The sequence below is a fragment of the Bactrocera tryoni genome, chromosome 5, assembly GCF_016617805.1.
Source record: "Bactrocera tryoni isolate S06 chromosome 5, CSIRO_BtryS06_freeze2, whole genome shotgun sequence".
Lineage (NCBI taxonomy): Eukaryota > Metazoa > Arthropoda > Insecta > Diptera > Tephritidae > Bactrocera > Bactrocera tryoni.
In genome coordinates this window covers 23,810,957-23,832,537 of record NC_052503.1, presented here as the reverse complement: position 1 = coordinate 23,832,537, position 21,581 = coordinate 23,810,957, and the positions used below count along the sequence as shown (strand labels likewise).

General features: G+C 33.9%; 5 protein-coding genes across 9 annotated transcripts in view; 3 read left to right on the top strand and 2 right to left on the bottom strand.

Moving 5' to 3' along the window:
- Window positions 1-2,048: 2,048 nt before the first annotated feature.
- LOC120776983 (elongator complex protein 5) lies at window positions 2,049-3,127 on the top strand. Its single transcript, XM_040108082.1, has 3 exons — window positions 2,049-2,194; window positions 2,253-2,865; window positions 2,946-3,127. The coding sequence occupies exons 1-3, from the start codon at window positions 2,146-2,148 to the stop codon at window positions 3,043-3,045; spliced, it is 762 nt and encodes a 253-aa protein (XP_039964016.1). The 5' UTR covers window positions 2,049-2,145; the 3' UTR covers window positions 3,046-3,127.
- A 530-nt stretch (window positions 3,128-3,657) lies between these two features.
- Window positions 3,658-8,448, bottom strand: LOC120776982 (xylosyltransferase oxt). The gene is made up of 3 exons (XM_040108081.1): window positions 7,356-8,448; window positions 7,050-7,213; window positions 3,658-6,638 (listed from the first exon to the last, which is right to left on the bottom strand). Exons 1-3 carry the CDS (start codon window positions 8,137-8,139, stop codon window positions 4,833-4,835), a joined length of 2,754 nt encoding a protein of 917 aa, XP_039964015.1. The 5' UTR covers window positions 8,140-8,448; the 3' UTR covers window positions 3,658-4,832.
- Window positions 8,449-8,792: 344 nt separating this feature from the next.
- On the top strand, window positions 8,793-9,505 carry LOC120777694 (RNA guanine-N7 methyltransferase activating subunit). Its single transcript, XM_040109168.1, has one exon. It carries the CDS (start codon window positions 8,901-8,903, stop codon window positions 9,360-9,362), a length of 462 nt encoding a protein of 153 aa, XP_039965102.1. The 5' UTR covers window positions 8,793-8,900; the 3' UTR covers window positions 9,363-9,505.
- LOC120777693 (protein ecdysoneless) lies at window positions 9,474-12,179 on the bottom strand. Its single transcript, XM_040109166.1, has 4 exons — window positions 11,673-12,179; window positions 11,389-11,597; window positions 10,558-11,331; window positions 9,474-10,503 (listed from the first exon to the last, which is right to left on the bottom strand). Exons 1-4 carry the CDS (start codon window positions 11,974-11,976, stop codon window positions 9,667-9,669), a joined length of 2,124 nt encoding a protein of 707 aa, XP_039965100.1. The 5' UTR covers window positions 11,977-12,179; the 3' UTR covers window positions 9,474-9,666.
- A 639-nt stretch (window positions 12,180-12,818) lies between these two features.
- Window positions 12,819-21,581, top strand: part of LOC120778467 (protein furry) — a 141,228-nt gene continuing 132,465 nt past the window's right edge. For all 5 annotated transcript variants that reach the window (XM_040110279.1, XM_040110277.1, XM_040110275.1 and 2 more), the window contains exon 1: window positions 12,819-13,027. In XM_040110279.1, coding sequence (XP_039966213.1) covers window positions 12,982-13,027 — 46 coding nt within the window. In that variant the 5' untranslated portion in view covers window positions 12,819-12,981. The remainder of the gene's footprint in view (window positions 13,028-21,581) is intronic.

The following is a 21,581-nucleotide window of genomic DNA, read 5'->3' as shown; positions in this document are numbered from 1 at the left end:
AATTCGATTTTTTTTTGTATATATCTCGTAAATGACAAGAGCTATAGAAAAAATGTTAACGACAAACTTATAGGAAATTTTATTTGCTACAAATAAGGTCCGAGGTCACAATCGCTATCATTAATACTTCACGAAATATTCGGCTTTTAAGTAAGACTATATGGAATTTTCATAGATTTTTTAATACATACCATCTGTAAAAATTCTATCAAAATTTTATATACATATGCAATTGGCTTTTATTTGTTGGCTTCTGTTAGCAACTTCACACTTCATCATGTCCCATAATTACTCAATAGGGCTTAAATCGGGCGAGTTTCCAGGCCAACGACGACTGAAACGTTTTCAACCCAATTTCATTAAAAAAATCAGCAATTTCTCAGCACCTACTAGAAAATTTTTCAAATTTATTATTACATAGCTGAATATAGTCTACAAAAGTGGTGATGCATTTTTATTGACCGCAAGTGTATGTAGTAACTTTTTGCATAATAACAAATACAACTGTATGTGCTTTTAAAAAAGAGGAAAAGATAACACTGTGGAGTTTTACAGTTAACTGCAAAAGTGAAAATAGCGTGCCTCGTGCCTAATGACAAAATAATATAATCAATCGCGAAATAGCTTCATAAACAGAAAATGTTAACTCTAAAAAAATAGTAGGAAGTTACATTAGCATAATTACATAAAGAATATTCGTATTAATTATGCATTTATGGTACATATGTATGTATGTGAAAAAATTGTTCAAGCAAAACATTTTTCAGAGCAAGAAAGATTGTGCGCCGAAAATTTGCAAGAAAATGGTCACACTCAAAGGGAAATCGCAAAAATATTAAATTGGTGCCAAAAATTTGTCTTAATTCCTTAAAATCTTCGAAAATATATGAAAAAAGAGGTCGACACATACCGATGTATTGTCCATGATTACATGGCACAAATGTACATATGTACGTACATATACATTCTTTGGGGTTTCTTAATTCAGTTTGGAGTTTCTGCGTAATTTTTCCCTTTGAATTTTCGAAATATCAAATATTTTCTATTTTTTGTGAGTTAAAAAAGAAATTGTTTGCATACCAAAACCAAGCAAGACACTCATGGTTAATTTGCAATAAATGAGTTTGTAAGCAAAATCGCTCATACGCCGTGTCTACAAGGAATTAAGGACACATCAACTGAAACAAATGGCGTTTAAGTGACAAATATACAAAAAGTAGTGAGAGCACATTTGCTGGCGAATGATGTTATTATGTAAATTATTATTATTGTAAAATTAAAATAAATGATTATCAAAACACGAAATACGAAAATATAATATTAAGAAAGCACTAACCTGTTATAGAGATGTACATATGTTTGTTCGGATGGTAAACCGTAATGTTATGCTTTTAGCACCATGCCTCAAAATTATTGCAGTAATGTTTTCTGCCGCTACGACCACAACAACTACAACTTGATATCAAAAAAAATCTAACCGGAAATGTTTTTAGAATAATGATTAAACAGCGTTGTAGCCAAATGCTTTTCAATAGTGTCAGATTTCAATGAATTACCAATCTAACCTAAATTTTTCAAATGTAATATATGTACTTAATAATCATATGAGCTATTATTTTGAAGCTGAACAAATTCATTAATATCTACAAAGGGTCAACGTGCACACTGATTTGCTTGAATCCGGTCAAAGGCTATCAACGCTGCAGTAATCTCCTAAACTATTCGTTTTCTGCAGCTGTAACAACAACAACCCCGTATATAGTATAAGAAGCAATTAACAAAATTGTCCGAAAAGTTGGCGCGGCGGTTACTTACCTGGGTGGACCAATAGCAATTTGATTGGTGCAAAGTCGTCAACTTTCACAAAACTAAATACGAGTAAAAAACGCTTCTAGCAAGCGCTATTCCACTTTTTGAACGTAAAACACATAAAAAATACGTTGTACTCAAATTAAACTTAGATTTCAAATACATTTTATTATTTCATGTTACAATAAAATTTATATAATTGATATGCACGCTATTGTGAATGTCATGTAACATAGAGAAGAAGAAGATAGTGCAGTTGTGTAAATAAATAAATTTAGCGTGTTTCTACAGATTTGTCTTTATTTTATTTACTTTCCGTAATTTCTGTTAAAAACAATGCTTTCAAATTTGATAATCACCAGTCAACGTTTTGTGGTAATAATAGGTAAGTTATCGTAATTCACAACAATTGATCGTTTATACAGTTTTGTTTTTGTTTACAGACGAAACAGCTCAGGAGAAGATTGCGCACAATATACTCTGTCAGCTGCTGCGGGAGCAGGGACAAGACGAAAAGTCAACCATAAAAACACTGCCATTTAGTACAGATTTAAAAAATTGGTCTACATTCATTAATTTCTATAAAAAATGCGCAAATGACGAAAGTAAATGCAATGCCATTTTACCACCACTTGCCGATCTGTTGTGCTATCAAAGTGTTGAGAAAATCATATATTTCGTGCATAGACTGCAACAGTGCGAGCAAGTGCAACGTATTTTTCTATGGGTGACACCGGCAAATCTAGTACATCCACATGCCGATTATTTGGTAGGCGCTTTTGAATACCAAGCTGATTTAGTGTTGCACTTAGAGACAAGCAATACTCTGTCCATTGTTACACGCAAAACCGGTGGTGGCGTGTCAAACAAAAAATATACATATACAAAAACAAAGAATGAATTCCTAGTTGAGGCAATACGAAACGTACCAAAGACTACACCAGCAGCCAAAGCTACTTCAACAACAACTACGAATACACCTGGTACAACATTCAAAATCGAGTTGAATGAGGATGAAATGGTCGCGCGCAATACACTCAAGTTGCCTTATGAAAAGTATGTGTTGTTTGTTGTGATTGTTATGTGTTTTGGTGTCTTTTCTTTATATATGGAAGTGTTGTTTTGTGTCATTATAGAACATCTGAAACCAATGAAAGTTCAATTATCTACACTCCCGATGATGGCGATGATTTTGATGAGGAGGAGGAAGATCCAGATGATGATCTGTGCATATAAAGTGTTCCTAATATCGCTATTATTATTTATTAATTATGTTTGAAATAGAAGGAATGGATTAGAGTGCTTCATAAAAGTTTAAGTGTGCTGTTTTCATTTGAAAACTACTTATTGTTGTGGGTGTGTTCATTTGCGAAACCAAGCATTATTTACAATGAATTAAAGTTTAATCGCAAAGCTTTAAAGTTGCTGTAAAACGTTCGTGCTTTGAAATGATGGGGGCGGTGACTTGTTATAATTGAAACATATAAGTTTCATATGTTTGCATATTAAAACTTGGTTTTTGAATCATTTATTATAAAGTTTCTGAACGCTTCTAATAACTGCTGCTAACATTTCGTTAGAGTTAAACCAAAAGTTAGGTTATGTGTTAAAGTTCAGAAAAAGTTTGTGACTGGAACTGATGTCTATTTTCACAGATTAATTTCTATATAATTAAATATTTTTTTGCGTGCTCAACCACTCTCCCTACCTAAGTGTACATATGTACATACATATTTACATTGTCTATTGAAGTCTGCTGTCCTTTCTTATACAAACTTCTGTTTACTTTTCTCCATTCAAAGGCAAACCGCAAACACCTTTTTGCATGGCAATAATTTATTTAGGTTTATAAATAAAATATATTACATATTAATTTAGTTACAATATTTTTCAAAACATAATTTACATAATAATATTGAAAGGGTGCGTTATTTAACATCAAAAATATATTCATAATAAATTCGTTAGAGAAAAAAATAGTGCTAGGCTGTTAAAGTCATAATTAGGACAAGTTTATCAAATCGTAGTTTATCAAACGTACTTATGTGCCCTTGTATTTCTTTCTTTGCTTTCTTTGTATTATTTTTGTGGTAGAAACATTAGTTAAGCTGAGTTTGAATATTCATAGCTAAACTATCTAGTGTAAGTTTATCGTTTTAAAAAGACGGAAAACACATACATATAAATATGTATGCATGTACAATGTCTGTATGTATGTATAGTGCAGTTATTTAGTCAATGCTTTGAGTGCAAATATGAGTTTGATTAGCAAAAGAGTGATAAAATTACATAATATTTTGTTTTACTTTGTATCACAAGACGTAAACGTATTTTTAATGTCTATCATAAACACTAAATAATTAAAATTGCTAATTATACAAGTGGTAAGTGTCAGTTTATGGCGCTTTACCAGCAAAATTTGATAAAAATTCCTGCATAATTAATATATTTGCTATATGTAATGCTATGATGTGCTTCTTTAGTTGCGCTTCCGATTCAAAATTAGTAAAAAAAAAAAATTGGCTACAATTTTCCGCAAGATATGTGTGTAACAATACATACAAAAATATTAAATTTACTTTAAACTTATTTACGCATGCGCAATTTTAAATTGCAATATCATGCAACAACATTTGACATTTGAATTATGGCTACAAAAACGATTGCGTTGCCAGTAACGTAACCTTTGGTTTTGCTTACAGTAGTACAAAAAAGTATGCTATTTGGCATATGGCATAAATGTGGCGAGCAATAATAAATAAATACATGCAAATATGTACGTATGCGCGGTTATTAAATATAAAATATGTTTCGTTAGACTGTGATCACAGCAGGACTCTTTTGTCACTCATTACCGACAGATTTTCGTTTGGTTCGCCAACTTGAGTTGTACAATTTTTTGCATTAAAAAAAAAAACGATTTGGACGACAAAAATGCCATCGTGTGAACACAGTCTTAAATGCAATAATAATATTAAGCAATGCAAAACAACTTAAAGTAATGTCAATAGTAAATACGTTCATCAACTTTTGAGCAAACTGTAAACATCACTTTTCGGATCGTGCGCCAGCGAGCTCCACGGTGTCTCACGGCATAAATGCAGCGACAGCTGTTCGGCAAATTTCATTTGCAACGCCTGCTCGTCCACAGCGCACGTCTCGCGCATAAAGAAGAATTTGCTCACCAAATCATCGACCCAAGCTTGCAGATCTTCACCATAACGCAGCGCTTTGGACACTTCTTTCTGACGTCGTTGCTCATCCATTGCTGCTGGCAAATGTTGACGCCATTCAGCTGGCATTTCGAAGCTGCCAGGCAACGTGGACGCCGCACCGCCGTTAACCAGCTTTGCGCGCTCCGGTTTGAGTGGTTTCCCCGCTGACAGTGTTAATGGAACGACGAGAAATTTAGTTTGCGCATATATTGCACTGCGACCGATCAGCTTGGCGGTCCAAATGCCCGGCATTATCGGTTGATTCAATACAGCTTTGGAGTAGTTAATTGCGTCCGTTTGCGAGTCTTCTATATGCAATTCGTTATAGTCTTGTAGACGGCCGAGCGGGTCAATCCACAAAAGTGTGAGGTTGTATGAATGTGCCGCATCGTTCTGCGCCGCCCCACCGGCGCCGGTTAGTGTAAAGCTGAGCACAAGCTCGGTGTAAGGACCGAGTGTTTTAGCGAAATTACGCGCCACTTGCTCCTTCAGATCGAATTCGGAGGCAACTTCGAAATTACGTAAACGTTTGGCAAGTTTGGAATTTTTCGCATATTTTACATACACGGCGGGTCTTATGCGCGTTTCAAACGCTTGTGTGCGATTATGCGATGTTTCGTTTAGTTCGTAACGCATTAGGAAACCTTTGTATTCGTCTTTGTGTAGATAATGTGTTAACTCGAGTAGGCGACCGGGCCGCGTGTGTGTGTGTTGTGCCGCCAAGCGTACTAAACTCTCACCAATGGTGCGTAACAAATCATCGCCGGTTGTTGGCGAATCCACTGCGTCGTAGAGTGATTGCCAATAGCTATGCAAATTGACAACTTCCTTGCTGTGTGCGCCAAACAGCCACTCCTCCAATTGCAGGAGCACCGCTTGATTTATGATCGGCTCGAATTTGCGTGCGAAAAATAGCATTTTATTTTCGGTGCTCTGCAGTCGTGACCAATCTTCTGGCTTGAAATCATTCGGACTGCAGCCACACCAATCGACCACATGCTTATACTGACACTTACAACCGAGTTTACGCTTCCAATTCGTCACGTGTAGGTTATTATCTATGTACCTGTTGCAGAAGTGTGAATTACGCAGCACAGTGTGAAAGAATGATTCTGCCGGCAGCAATGTGTGCCGAAAAATGGTCAATAGCCCTTGCAGTAGTGGATCTTGTGGAGACTCCTTAATAACGTAATGTACAAATGGACGCGATAGCGCCACCCAGTCACTACCGCCATCAATTTGTATGCCATTGGGCAACTCACGATCACCTATGCGCCACATATGTGTGTCGCATTCGACGAATGTCTTGTCGAGACCTTGTTTCTGCACGAAACGTTGCGTTTCGCGTCCGTGACTTTTTACGAAATTGTAATCTTTGTTTGCTGTGAGGAAAGTAACGAGTTTGTCGAGCGTTTTGACAGGAAAATCACTTTCACTTAGATTTATGACGAAATCCCATTGCCAATCAGAAGACAGTAGGTCTTCCATGCATTGCATTAGCATTGTGAGTAAGGATGCACCACCCCAGATGGTGGAGAAACGTTTTCGGCCCAAACGTATGTTTGGAAATTTGGACTCCAGCTCCAGTAACTTCCGATATAAATACTCTTGACGCTAAAATGATAAAACAAATGGAATTTATTAATAGAATAAGTGATGCACATATATACATACACATGTTAATTTATCTTTCTTTTTATGAAATTGTTATCTCAATCAAAAACAAGAATAATGTCAACTTTGTTGCACCGACACTATATTGCCGTTCACAAATAAAAAATTTTCCATACACGAATTTTGCTTTATACTAGAGTGGTCCGATTTCGGCCTTTTCAAGAAATGCAAGCTTTTAAATCGATATCTCAAAAATCTAGTTTGCGTATATACAAAAAGACAGACGGACATGTTCGATTGACATCGATTCAGGTTCTCAGACGTTTTTTCGGGTTGTTAAAACTTTCGTGGCAAACTTAATATACACCGTTTAGGGTATAAAAACTCAGTGTAAATTAACTGCAAACTTACCGCATCCACATGTATGTAGAACACATGATCTGGTGAGTAGAGCGTTTTAATTAATCGATGCACTTGTCGCAAAGCACGTCCATTAAGCGTCAACAGAAATGCAATTCGTACACGCTCAGTATCCGGGCGAGAAATTTTTGTGTCAGCAATATGTGGGTTGAATTCTGCAAAAAACATTACACTTAATTGCTGACAAAATAAACATACACACATATGTACATAAGTAGTAAAACAAATATATGGGATTATGCAATGTCCGCTGCAAATTCAATTGGTGGTTGATTAGTTAAAAGGATATGTACTTACTTGCGATGCCAGTTTCGTATACATTCATACTGAAATATCCACCACAAAGCCCTTTGGGGTCTCCCGAACACTTCATATTACAACTAGAGTCAGGCAATTTGGCTGACAAGGGCGGTGCATCAGCGCCACAAAAACATTCTGTAGCGTATTGTAGTCCCGCATAAGGATATCCCGATTGCAGACAGAGTCGTATACATTTTTGCGGAGAGTTTGTTGTTTTGAAATTAGTAAAGTAGCCTGATAGTAGGCGATATTCTTTTTCGTCCTGATAGCAGCCAAGCAGATAATTTGCGGTATGATTGCCAGCTGGACAGTAGCTGGGCAAGTTTTGAGCATAGAAATTACCCTCTTGAATGGCACATGCAATATGAGCAATCTGTTTACGACAGTCTTTAGATTTGGCTCGCTGCAATGCCGAGATGGCCTCCTTGGATGTAATGTTACATTCTGGCCGTATACCAAAACGTTCGGTTTGTGTTAATCGTAAGTTAGCATCGTCATTCTTTCGATCAGTTTTCACAACTTTTGTATCGCCTATACTACTGGCAGAATGCTGGCTACCAATACCCTGATTCAAAGATCGTTTCTTGGTTTGATAATTTATATATTCTGTCGCTGCAGCCGTGTTATCCGAAAATAAATTTGTATTTGCAGCAATCACATTGGAGCTAGTTATGTTTAATGATTTGTAGGCGAGAAAAATTTGTACACCTAGTATTACGAGACCCACGAAAAAGAATAATTTATATCGTCGTAACCATCGAAAGGCTATATTGTCAGTCATTTTGGTCAATATGTGTGCTCTTGTTTATAAAGTGGTAGTGAGTGTTGTGTTTGCAGAAACCGGTGAACACGTTGAAGCACGGATGTACACTTTATTGAAATTGTCGTATAGAGTGGACTTAATGGGCTCTTAGTGGCGGGTGCAGACAATGCACAAGGCATGACAGTGGTGTGGACGTTTTTACAGTTTTAAAAGTGCATTGATTAATTTACGAAATTTCACTTTTTATTATTACTTATTCTAAAATAATTTAGAAAAACTTTACTTAAATATTTTCACATTTTTTGTATAAAGTTTGTCATATTTTCAACCAAACAAAAGCAATGCACTATATCACAAGATAAAGTAAATAAAAAATTGCATTCACAGTAGCAATAAAAAACTCAGGGACTCTCAACCTTAGAAAACAAATTTAAACCAAACATTGTTAGTGTTAAGGAATATTTTAGGAGAAATATGTTAAAAATAAAATGAAGCAGGTCTTTTTTTGAAAAATTACCGCTCTTTCAATTTTTATCGTGTTTCAATTATTAATTTAACGATTTTTGGGAATATCTATGGACATAAAACATTTTTGACGTTTACTCCTCATTGTGAATGTTCTGTTAACAGCTGAGTGCAATGTTTTGATGTTTCTTATTGTCACGCATTCGTAATTAGTCTTCGTAAATCCGTATTTAATTTAGGTTAAATATTTTGTTAATATTTTTACTAGACGGTGATATTTAAAATTATTTTAAAAATAAACAATTTGATTCAGTATGGTAGATCCTAATCGTAAAATCAATCGACTGACAGATAAGGATATTCAGTTTTTGGATGAATGTCAAGATGAATTTGCAAATCGTTTCACTGATGAAGATGTAGAATTTTCGAATCACTGTTCTAAACCACTGGCAGATCCGCCGATAGTTGAAAACTGGGGATTTTCTGGAGCCGGTAATAATTACCGCGGCGGTGGACAACGGAATAACTATGGTGGAGGCAATCGGTATAACCGTGGAGGATGGAATAATCGCGGACGGGATCGTGGTGAACGGGGACATCGTGGAGGTGGTGGGCCTTACCAAAGACATAATAATAGACGATACAATGAAAAGCCCTATGATAGAAATTTCCATGGTGGCAGTGAACGCGAACGTAGTGAACGCGATGAACGTCCACACCAGCCAATGAATATACGACGAGACTATGGGAACTTTGTTCCTGCGTCAAAAGATTAGTAATTAAAGAAATATGTGGTGCTAGATTAGGTTTATTCAAGGCTATTTCTTTCAAAATTATGACATTTTTTCTTTCATTAGTCTTATGATGAACAAATAAATAATTGCATGTTTATATTATGATGTTTCCTCAAAAAGATGTATTTTTCGATAAATTCATTTGTAGGATATGGGTTTACATTTGACTTTGATTTTGGATACAATTTTTAAATGTGCGCAAAAGTTTTTGCAATAAGTACTCATATACATACATACATATTGGAAGGGTAGAAAGTGATGTAAATAACTCGCTGATAATTTCAGTTTACACTCTAGACTCTTTCAACTCTTCGTCCGCTTCATCATCGTCACTGTCCAACGCTGTCGTGGTTGACATGCCAACGCCCATTGCGTTCAACAAATTAGAAACTGGTCCTGGTCCGCCCAATTGTGATTTGTAGCTTGCTACTATATTTTTGAGCGTATTAACGTTAATATTGATCGGTTGAAAAGTTTCGATGTCATCGAAATCATCATCAGTACATTTGGTTGCGTTTTTATTTTCGAAACTCTCTCCAATTGTGGTATTGGCCAACTCTTTATCCATTTGGTCCATATACTTTTTGATACGCTTATCTATATTTTTATCCGTTTTCGACATTGCTTCGAAATTATGCTCCAAACTATCGTCATCTTCGTAGTCACTCATCTCGGAATTGGAGTCCCATTTGTCTTCGGGGATAACGAAATCCAAAAAGTTTCGTACATGAGTGTTATCTTCGGATTCGTGATTTTTATTTTTTTGATTGATGTTGTCCTCTGATTTTTCTTTAATAATTGAATTTCTATTGCACGCTTTGCGCATAGAGTGATTTTTTCTAACTTTTGCTTTCGTTTCATCTTTTGTTTTTCTATTTGAACTTGCAGCACATTCAATTTCATTCGGTTCTGATTCTGTGCCATCGCCATCGTCCTCGTCGTCATCATCACCTATACCTTCGTATAACGATTCCTTTTCAAGGAAATCGGCAATATTTTTGGTGAATTCGTCTGCGTTTATGTCACCATTTGGATTATATAATTTTTTAGGGCCATAACGCTCCATGAGCATTGCATCCAATTGATCGGCGCTAATGTTTAACCAATCGTCTGAATCGCTTGGCTGAAATGGTAAATTTATTGTAATAAAAGAATCATTAGCGCATGTTTTTTTTACCTCTAAATTGTTTTCTTCATCACTAAAGAGATCTGCAGAAATCTCCATACTTTGCAACAAACTAAGAATTTCTCGTCCCACCAAGGGAGCTGTGCGGAAACGTTCTCTATTTTTAGTAAAATATTCACGTGCATCACCCAAAAGCCGTTTATACTCTTCTGAACCCTCTAAATTTTCCCTAAAATATCCTTTTGAAGACAAATTGTTTACATATGCACGCCAAGCGGGTTCATTTTCTTGTTGATCGGCACTCTTAGTCTGCGATGCCAGAATTTCAAAACCACAAGCAATTTTTATACCTATAATTTGCTCTTTATATTGCTCCGAATTGGTATTACTATCTAGGTGCCAGCCAACTTTCCGATCGGGCTTGTAATCGGTGTGCATAAGCATAGCGTAGAGACAGCGTGTAAAACGCACACTACAACGAACGCATTGCTCGGGTGGAAAAAAACGCATTGAACGACAAGCTTTTAAATCAATTGAATCACGTTCGCAGAAGGCACGCACCGCTGATGCAATGAATGATGGCTGCGTCTTGAGCAGTGCAGCAACACCCAAAGGTAAGCGCACAATTTGCCGATGTATGGCTGGATTAGTTGTACCCGTAAAGTCCTTTAAACGTTCATCTATGCAATCTTGAATCTCTTTTGCCACACGATAGAGTGTAGGGGTTTGCCGTATATTTTCCAGAGCGGTGCACACTGGTAACTTTTTCGAAGATTTTGTTGTTACTTTCTGCACGAGTTGCATGTGCCCATTTGCTATATAAACCTGAGAAAATTAATTAATTTTGTGCAATAGGAATATAATTAAATTAAGGTTACTTACTCTTTGCTCACATTTATCGGGATTAGCCCATGATGGCAGTGCATCAGCAGCTTCAATTAAAAGGAATTCGCCATCGGCATCAATGACGCGCGCAATGCAACCGGGAATCTCACGTGTTAACTCATGCAAAAGGTGCACTATGAACCACTCGTCCTCAATATTATCACCGTAATGTGTAACACCATGCAAATGCGGGGGCAGAGCGAGCGCTATTTCATACAAAATACATTATAGTGCATACAATGGTATGTTTATGAATTAAAAATAAAAATATATGAAGTCACCTGTCGGAGCATCTTTGGAGTCATCATTAATTTCATCGTTCAATAATCTTTCTTGCGCACACTCAGTGCGTATTTGCAAGTGAAATTCGTCTTTGTGCCAAATATAGCCATAATTATTCACACGTTTGTCAACGATTTCTAAGCATTGTTTTTGAAATGCAAGCAATGTTGTGCTGAGACTTTCTAATTCTGAGCACTCATTTTGTATATTTGTTAAATTATCTGGTAGTTCTGGAAATATGAAATACTCCACATAATCGTCATCGCGCACGAATTCCAATTTACATCCAGGTAATTTGGCCATTGTGTTTTGTTATTGAATGTACTTATAACTTTAATGTAGAAAAAATACTTTTGATCGCCAACTTAATGAAGTTGGTCACACAATATTGCCTAGATAAGTTTTACGTTTCATAAAACACAAATTTCAAGTTTTTTATAACCAATAATCTTCACCAGACAGCACGGAATTGCATCCTTTGTTAACCATCGTGAACTTGAAAGTCCCATCAAGTTGCCAGTCGTAAAATTCGAAGCAAGCAAAAACATGCTTCGAAGAAAAGTTAGTAAATTACAATCCTTTCGCAACTAATGTTGTTATATCGTATGAACATACGTATATATTGCAAAAGTAATTTATTCAAAATTTTTAAAAGTGCCAAATCATATTTTTTGATAAACATTTAGTTTTTTTTTATATCTAAAATTAAATAGCCATTCGCAGACTATAGTCTATTATTGTGAATGCGCATAGTTTGAGATCAAGCGAACAAACCTTATCCAAACTTTATCGGCTATTTTCTTTGATATCATTCGTAAATATTTACGAATAAGGAATCAAAGCACAAACTAAGGAATTGTAAATAAATATATGATGAGAACGCCATTAGGTATTCTCTTACAACTATTTCTATTTAATATTTTATCGAAGTTTTACGCTGGTTACTCTTTATAAAAATATTGTAATATTTGCTCATATATTATGAAAAACATATAACAAACCGGTTCCATTCTTTGTTTTGTTTTGCTATATAATTTGGTGAAAGGGAATAGAGACAAAGCAATAAGCTGACAGCAAAGTGATGGTGAACTGTCAAAGTGGAAAGAAGAAAAATGGCTGCTTTGTGTGTTTGTCAATTCGAGTGAGTAGAAAAAATAACTATTTTTCAGCGCAGTTATTACCAAATTCACAAAACAATTAAAATAACAATTATATTTGCACAAACTGTACGCTCACTTTGTTAGTGACTTATAGAAAATATGAACTAATTGTTTGAAAGTATAGCTGAACACAGGGAACAATATTACAATGGAAGGTACTGAGATGTCTCACGAAGAAGACCGACTAGTTTCTGGTGAGTAATCCATATTTGCAAACATTTATTTTAGTATTTATTTTAACTTGAAATCTTTGGAATTAAGTTTATTAAACTATTGTATGGATGTATGAAGGAATACCAAATCGCTGGAACACTGCGTACGTTCACCAGCATGTATAGAAGATTTGCGTGACCCGCCCCCTTTTTTTTATCGCAACTGCATATTTATTGACCTAAATTTCAAGCACGTCGAAAGTGCTGCAGAATCTCGCTTTCAACAAAACATCACTTCGTTAGGGAGTGGGCTTTATTAATGTAAATATATATGTTTTCTTTTATAATTTGATTGTACGTATTAGGTGATCTTGCTTATACTGGCATACATATGTATGTACAATAGGTGTAATTTACCTGAGTTATCAGAATCTGGTGTGCATCTCCATTTGTTACTCTTTGTAGTTGCTTAACCAATTAAGATCACTAAATATATACACTTGTACCCCTAAATTGCGTTCGGTAAACTTAATTTGTCAAAAAACCTATTTTCGGCTAATTAATCCAGCAGCAATCATTTGCATTCCTCCAAATTACTTAAATTTCTGGCGCTACAACAACAATAACAACCTGTCATATAAATCTGCTTGAAGTTATCAGTTCAAATTGCATTTCAAATTATTTTTATTGGACTTTTATACTTATCAATAACTAAAATAAACTTTAAATTTTAAAAATTATAAAATTAATTATAATTTTTTAATGATTTGTGGCTTTTAAATTAGATTTTATGACTAAATGTATAGGTGTTAATGCATTAATTATTAATTTTCTACAATTATAACCATAAAAATTGGAAATCGAATTTATTTATTTTACAGCGAAAATTTGTTACTTATACGCCAGGGAGAACCACTCTCCTTTGTTAATGTTTTTAAGGAATATTTTCTGAATATATACATACATTCATAGAAATAAATATTTATACTGAAATCTGCTGGTATAAATAGAGGTATTTACTAATTCAGTAAATCTCATTAAATGAGGCCAGTATCGCACATTCCACATAACAAAAGGGAGCAGGTCTTAGAATCTAACCACTTAAAAATTGGCAACTCGTTGCATTATCCAAAATTATTACTGGAATGTATTTTTCATCTACAACAACAACAGTGTCCAGAGAAAATCAACACTTAACTTTGCAAAATGTCGACAGTCGTCTCAATTTAATTATAAGTGCGATAGATAGAAGTGCGTAAGATAGAAAAATCAGTCTTTAAATATGAGAAATTGTGCAGCTCTTGTATAGATTACAGGATCTTATGAAGTGTTGTGTTAAAACGCATTTTTGAGCCATTTAGAGTATGAGCCCTTATAGTTTATAAAAATAATTTTTTTTCTTGTATATGCCATTTCAAATTGCGATTTTCTTGAAACTTTTTATGCACATGAATTTCATAAAAAGCACTCATTATGCAAATGGTTGACTAATAAATATAAATTAAAACACTGGTTTTATAAACAAAAAATGCAAAAACAATTATTATGCCAACGATAGTGCGCGTAAGCATTACACAAACAGCTGAGCGTTTGTTTGGTACCCACTTATTTTGTAGTTCCCATCCACATTTTCTTCTTCATATACAACAAACTCAATAAAAAAGCGCCGGAAAATATAGTGCCGGCAATTCAGTGGAATGTGCGAATGCCGTGTAAGACTATTTGTTGGAATCGAAATGCCTTTAGCCTGCCGCCTTACCGCACTACTATCGCTTGACTCACCAAATAGCGTCAAGATTGACTGCCTATTGTGTGTTGGTGGTTGTGTTAGTAACAATTCTATATAGACAGTTTGCTTTTACTTTGTTTTCACTGGCTCTTCGTGTTTATTTTCGATTTTTGTTTTTTGTTTCGAAGTGTGTTTTTGTATTTGTACACCTCATTCTATTGCCGTTGTGCATGTAGTATTTGCATGTAATTGTTTTTGTTGTTTTAGTTCGTTTTGAAATAATTTTTGGATTTCTTCGTTTATATGTGTTCTTGCTGGCTTTCGTTTTTATCGTTGATGGTTTTTGTATATGTATGCATATTTGTATATAAGTTGTATGATATTTTTGTTTTTGTTGTTATATTTTTTTTTTGTTTTTGGATTTTTTTTTTGTTTTTGATTGTTTTTTTTTGGTTTGTTTTGTTTTTGCCTCCAAAGGTTTGCTTCTCATTTGGCTTATTTTAGCGGCAACAGTTTATGATTAGCTGCCGTCGTATTTGCATGTCGTTCGAACGGTTCGGCAGATACTCGCATAAAAATTACAAATTTTTAACCAAACCGAAAAATTTAGAAATTTATTGTGACGAAGCGTGCATATTATATTATTACATATCGACGGTACAAGCGGTCATGTGCGGATATTAGTGTGTATGTGTGTACAATAAAAATATGATTCTGATTTGATTATTTGTTTCAAGTGTTGCGAAACGGTTTTGAAAAAATCGAATATATTGTATATAGTTGCCAGTGCCATGATAAATCGTTACGAATTGAAATCCTATTGCACAACCCTTGTGAAAAGTCAAGTAACTACTAATTTGTTGTGGTGTGAATTAAGCGGAAAGGCAAAGCGCGGAGCTTAGTGCCCACGCTGACGTCCTTAAAGTTACAAAATTTCCTCAATATACTATGCAAATGTGTGTATGTGTGTGTGTTTGTATATAGCCTAGCACATTTAAAGCTACTTATTTAAACAAGCGAATGCGTAAGTTCATTTGGCGCACACAGCCATACAAACTTACATCTACAGCTGAGTATAAATATAACCATGTCCGTACATATCTACAGTTTTGTGGCGCAAAGTGTTTATAATTTACACTCGTTTATGTTTTTTTGTGTGTTCGAAAATTTCTATAACTGGTGATGATTATTTTGATTTCAGCAGCTAATAGCCGCGTGCTTGTTGTTGTTGTGGCCGGTTTCGCGCACGATATTACACTGATTTACATACGCATGTACAAGTGTATACATATGTATATGGATGTATGTATGTATATACATGTAGCATATTAATGTGTTCGTCGGCAATTCGCCTATCGAACTTCTGATTGTTTCGAGCTTGTGGCATTCATTTGGACGTCAGTGCGGGTGCCTCGGCGGCATGTGGTGGAACGCGTCATATTTTTGTCATCTGCTGAGCTCATAATTTTTTATTTTTTTTTCGTTATTAATTTTTGTGCTTTTTGTATTTAGTTTTTTGTGTTCTTTGTTTTAATACCCTGTACAGGCTATCGGAACACTAACTTTTACTTGGCGAGATATTTGCACGAAATTTGGCATGGATTAATTTTCAAAAATATGCTACTATATTCAAGTAACATTTTCTAATTGGATCACTTATAGCCTATAGCTGCCATACAAACTGAACGATTATAATCTTGTTCTTGTATAGAAAATATTTTTAATTTATAAGATATTTTCACGTAATTTCGGCAGATATGCTACTTTATTCGAATACATTTTTCTGATTGGATCACTTTAGCCCATAGCTGCCATGCAAACTGAAGGATCAAAATCAATTTTTTGTATGAAAAACTTTTTTATTTGTGAAGGGTATTATTTTTTTCATTTATTTTTATTTTTTTCTCCTTCATTTTATTTATTTATTTATTTTTTTGTATTTTATTTTTTGTGTTTTTTGTTTTGTGAAAATTAATGGCACGCAGCGTAAGCTCACGCGTCTCAGCGCGCGCTCATTAATTAATACATTTCTGTTTTGTTTTTGTCACACCCAACTCATAAAAGTGTTAAATTTTTTTTTTGTCAATATTATATACAAATAAAGTGTTGTTGCGGTTTATTGTAAACAATTGCTAAATCAAAGAAGCTCGATTTATAAATAGCTGTGTATAGTGAACAACAGTAATGCGTTGATAAGTAATTGAAAAATACCGTTAAATTTCTAAAAAAAAAGTCTTCAATAAAAACTTCAAAATCAAAAAAATATAAAAAAAAATATTTTTTCCTGTGTTTCCCAGTGTTATCAATTCTTAATCTTCACATACATATGTACATACATACATACATATCATAAATATTTATTAATAAAGTGTTTGTGTACAAAGGTGTATAACTGTGAAAATTAGCTATCAGCTGTGAATAATCGCATTTGCAATCAAATCTGCGCACTTCAAGTTTATCTGTAACACCAGTGCGTACTGTTTTGCTTTGAATTCGAAATTTATTTTCACTTCAGCTGTATGTGCGAGTTATAAAAGGTATGTTAAATGTGGAAAAATAAATAATATTTGATTGGTTTACAAACGGAGAAATTATGCAGAATCATTTTGTAGCGTCGGCTGACTTTTTGAAATTTCTTAAAATTTGAAAATTTTTCAAAACTCGTTTTAAAATTTTTGTTTTCGTTTTTCGCTAAGAAAATAATTAATTATTTATAAAAAGTCGTTTTTGAAAATATTTGTCTAATAATCGACTTAATTTTATATATTTGAGTTTTGTTTGATTAAATTTTTTTGAATTTTTTGTATAAAGTATTTTCATAATCGTTTTCGAAGTTCGAAATTTAGTCAAATTTTATGCTAGTAAAACAACAAGAAGCCTATATAATCAACAAAAATATCGATACAACTTTTGTAGAGTAAATTTTTCACATTTTAAGAAATTGAAAATTACAAAAAAATTAATTTCTAAAAAAAAATTACACAATAACAAAATAAAAAAAAAAATAACAAAAAAAGTTGTTGTTGCGATCGAAAATATTTCTGAAGTGATTTGAAAGTATGTTGCCTAGCCCTTGGCCGGTTAAAAATTCGCGTCGTTGACCCGATTGTCGTGACGCGGCAAAAAAGAATTGGTTTAGATGAATGACTCACCCGTTTTATCTTAGAATACATGAATAGTGTTCAGTGGTAGAGAACTTCAAATTATGTGTAGCTTGAACTTACTTTTCTCAAAGCAGTATCGGCTTATAACCCTAAAAACTCCTAAATAGCTTTAATGCCCTCTGGTGAGGGTGAATCTTGTAGGTTTCCTTGCGCTAAGTAAGACCTTTAGTAATAAATAAATATTTTGATCTTCTAGACGCATTTAAGACCTTTTTAAGATTAAAACATCACCATATTTCTTTCCTTTTTTTCCTTTAACCCCCCCCATAGTCGAAGTTGTCTGGTGGAAGGTATGCTTTTTCGAAAGAAAGGTAGCAACAACTTGGTAGAGTGTTGGATTTCCATAAGTCGTTAAGCAGATTTGTAATACATTTACGAGATTTTCCCGTTATACAGTCGTCTCTTACGTTAGTCCACTGCCTTACAATTTTAACCCTTCGCTTTCATAGGAATAATAAACACATACTAAATATGTGGTTTAGATGTTTTTCGATCTGAAATTTTGCAAAGAAACTGCTTATTTGTCGGACCAGACCCTATCGGATCTCTCATACAGCTGCCATACTAGCTTAAAGATCGGAATTTTGTAAGTCCTTATATGGGAAACTTTTTTAATTGCCGAGATAACTTCATGGAATTTAGCAGGGATTATTTATTTAAAGCATCGATATAATCTCCTAAGAGATTGTTCAGATCGGACCACTATAGCATATAGCTGCCATATAAACTGATCGATGAAAATAAAGACCTTGTATGGAAAAGTTTTTTATTTGACGAGATATCTTCATGAAATTTGGCATGTATTAATGTTCCAGGATAACAGCACAAACCTGTAACAAATTATTCAGATCGGACCACTATTGCATATAGCTGTCATATAAAATTATCGATCACAATAAAGACCTTGTATGGAAAAGTTTTTTATTTGACGAGATATCTTCATGAAATTTGGCATGTATTAATGTTCCAGGATAACAGCACAATCCTCGAACAAATTTTTTAGGTCAGACCATTATAGCATATAGCTGCCATATAAAATTATCGATCCGAATAAAGACCTTGTATGGAAAACTGTTTTATTTTTCGAGCTATTTTCTAGAAATTTGGCATGTATTAGTGTTTCAAGGTAACGGCACAATCCTCGAACAAATTTTTTAGGTCAGACCATTATAGCATATAGCTGCCATACAAACTGATCGATCGAAATCCAATCCTTGTATGGAATCTTTTCTATTTTTGAAGGGTATTATAGCAACGGTACAACCCAAGTTAACGGTTTTTCTTATTTTTAAGTCACAAATGTATATTTATATTTTTTGTGGCATTTCCTTAGTAACCCACTTTATACAATTTCGATTAAATCAAACCCCATTAGGAGTTTATCCCTCTGCATCAATTGTCATTATCTTGCTTTAGTATGGCTTAAAATGTTTAGGCATAAATCACAGGATTTGATTGCAGACGGACACTCAGCGATTGCCAAATTTTTATCAATTTCAAGCAACTAGGCATGATATATCTTCACATATACACACATAGCTACTTTCATTAACGTCACTTTGTCATTAACGTCAACTTTGGAAATATTGATCACTTGAAATCTATTAACTCTTTGTTTCACGCAGTTCATTTCCCTAAGCGCTTTCACGTGTTCTCGCCGTCCCTACATGTCCCTTGAATATTTGTCTGTTTATTATTAACATTGCAAAGCGTCGCTGAGGCACGCAGGCAAGGCAACACTGTGCTGAAAAAGCTGATAAAATTGCGGAAAAACGGCACATTACACACCTTCGAATGTCCAAATGTGGCAAAATCAATCAATGGATTTTTTCCAAGTTCAATTATGGACACGCTTTTGTTTTGTGCGTTGTCGTGCTTCGCACTTTTTCTTTAACGGTTTTTGAATACATTTGTATAGCAATATAAGTTTATATACATATGTACATATGTATGTATACATATGTGTGAAACGAAATATTTTTATTTTATATATTTTTGAGAAGAACTTGCAGAATGAGTAATTTTTTTTAACATTTCGACAATATAAAGTGAAAAAGTTAGAAAATGTTGCCTACAATTAGGCGCAAAAAGATGGAAATTGAATATTTCCTTCACAGGTGCATTTCTTATAGCATAATAGGTTTCTAAAAAGATCATTATCTTGATTTTGTATGGCAGCTACATATATAGTATGCTATAGTGGTCTAATCTGAACAATATTTAGGTTAGTTTGCATGTAACCTATATGTTATATTGTTCCGATCTGAACAAAATTTTTGGAGTTTGTAACGTGGCCTTAAAAAATAATCCATGCCAAAGTTTGCGAAGATATCTTGTCAAATAAAAAAAATTTCCATTAAGCACTTAACTCTGATCGTTCAGTTTGAATGGCAGCTGCATGCTATAGTGATTTGATATCGACGATTCCGATAAATAAACAGCTTCTTAAAGAGAACTTGCAGAATAATAATATTTTCGATCTACAAATTAATAATATTTAGAAAAAAGGTAGAAAATGTTGCCTACAATTAGGCGCAAATTAAAAAACCTTGATTTAAAGAGCTACATGAATAGAACTTGCAGAATATGAATATTTTCGACTTAAAAATTGGCAATATTAAAAAAAAGTTAGAAAATGTTGCCTACAATTAGGCGTAAATTCGAAAGCCTTGACTTAAAGAGCTACACAAGCTTCAGTTCGATAAATAATATCATAAATTGTAGAATATTTTGTACAAATTACGTTTAATATGCAAAAATTAAAAAAATAAAAAAAAATTTTAAGAAATTAAAAAAATATAAAAAAAATTTAAGAAATTAAAAAAATAAAAAAAAGATTTAAACAAAATTTTTAAAAAAATATTATAAAAAGTAATATAAAGCCTAAGGCGATTGTGATTATTGCAAATTTTGAAACCTTTTCTGATTAACAAAATATTTGATTAATTTTCTTCTCTTCATTAATGGCTCTTTGTCAGCAATTTGATATATTTATTTTATTTACATAAATTTTTTTTGCTAATTTTTTCAGTCATTTGGCCTCACGTTTAATTGTCGTAGGTTGCTCATTGCCCTTAGTTAATCATATTTATAAATGTGTGTGAGCTTCTTTGATGACTCGTGAATTTGCTTTAGATTGCTCGCGAATACGTGCTCAAAGCTGTTTTTAGGGTGAAATTTCCATTGAAAAATTTCGCAAATAAATGAATTAAATAACAAAAAGTCATTTATATTCGCAATCAAAATTGAAATTGTAAATGATGAATTCCCAAAGAAAGTTCGAACAATTGTCGGCAACAAAATTCATTATCATGCTGTTTTATAAGGAAATGCTTCATCTAAATAATTGATTCCTGACGTAATTTCGAAATATGGTGACGAGTTGACAGTACTTAGCTGAATAAAAAACCGGTTCCGTTCTGGTTACTTAGACGCGACTGTCGTGGGAACAGGTTTTTATTTTTACTGTGGAACTTTGAATCAGTTAGCATAACCAAAGTTTTACCGAAAAAGTTGTTTATTTTTGAACTTACTAAAATTTCAAGGGATTAAAGTTAAGAGGTCGTGGTTTCCTTTATTTTGACAATGGCGATGCTATTTTGTAACCTTTTGGCCATATCTCTTGAATAGCGCCATTTATAAAACTAATACGCTCTTACAACCTTATATGCGATGTTGAGGCTTATTCCACGGTAGTCGGCGC

Bases quoted from the DNA above. Each gene is read 5' to 3' on its own strand.
- LOC120776982 (XM_040108081.1), bottom strand. From the start codon at position 8,139: ATGACTGACAATATAGCCTTTCGATGGTTACGACGATATAAATTATTC. The intron at 7,214-7,355 runs GTAAGTACATAT...TGTTTTTTGCAG, and splicing joins ATACGAAACTGGCATCGCAA to AATTCAACCCACATATTGCT. The intron at 6,639-7,049 runs GTAAGTTTGCAG...TTATCATTTTAG, and splicing joins TCTACATACATGTGGATGCG to CGTCAAGAGTATTTATATCG.
- LOC120776983 (XM_040108082.1), top strand. From the start codon at position 2,146: ATGCTTTCAAATTTGATAATCACCAGTCAACGTTTTGTGGTAATAATA. The intron at 2,195-2,252 runs GTAAGTTATCGT...TTTTGTTTACAG, and splicing joins ACGTTTTGTGGTAATAATAG to ACGAAACAGCTCAGGAGAAG. The intron at 2,866-2,945 runs GTATGTGTTGTT...GTGTCATTATAG, and splicing joins CTCAAGTTGCCTTATGAAAA to AACATCTGAAACCAATGAAA.
- LOC120777694 (XM_040109168.1), top strand. From the start codon at position 8,901: ATGGTAGATCCTAATCGTAAAATCAATCGACTGACAGATAAGGATATT.
- LOC120777693 (XM_040109166.1), bottom strand. From the start codon at position 11,976: ATGGCCAAATTACCTGGATGTAAATTGGAATTCGTGCGCGATGACGAT. The intron at 11,598-11,672 runs GTGACTTCATAT...TGTATGAAATAG, and splicing joins CTCCAAAGATGCTCCGACAG to CGCTCGCTCTGCCCCCGCAT. The intron at 10,504-10,557 runs GTAAAAAAAACA...TTACCATTTCAG, and splicing joins ATGAAGAAAACAATTTAGAG to CCAAGCGATTCAGACGATTG.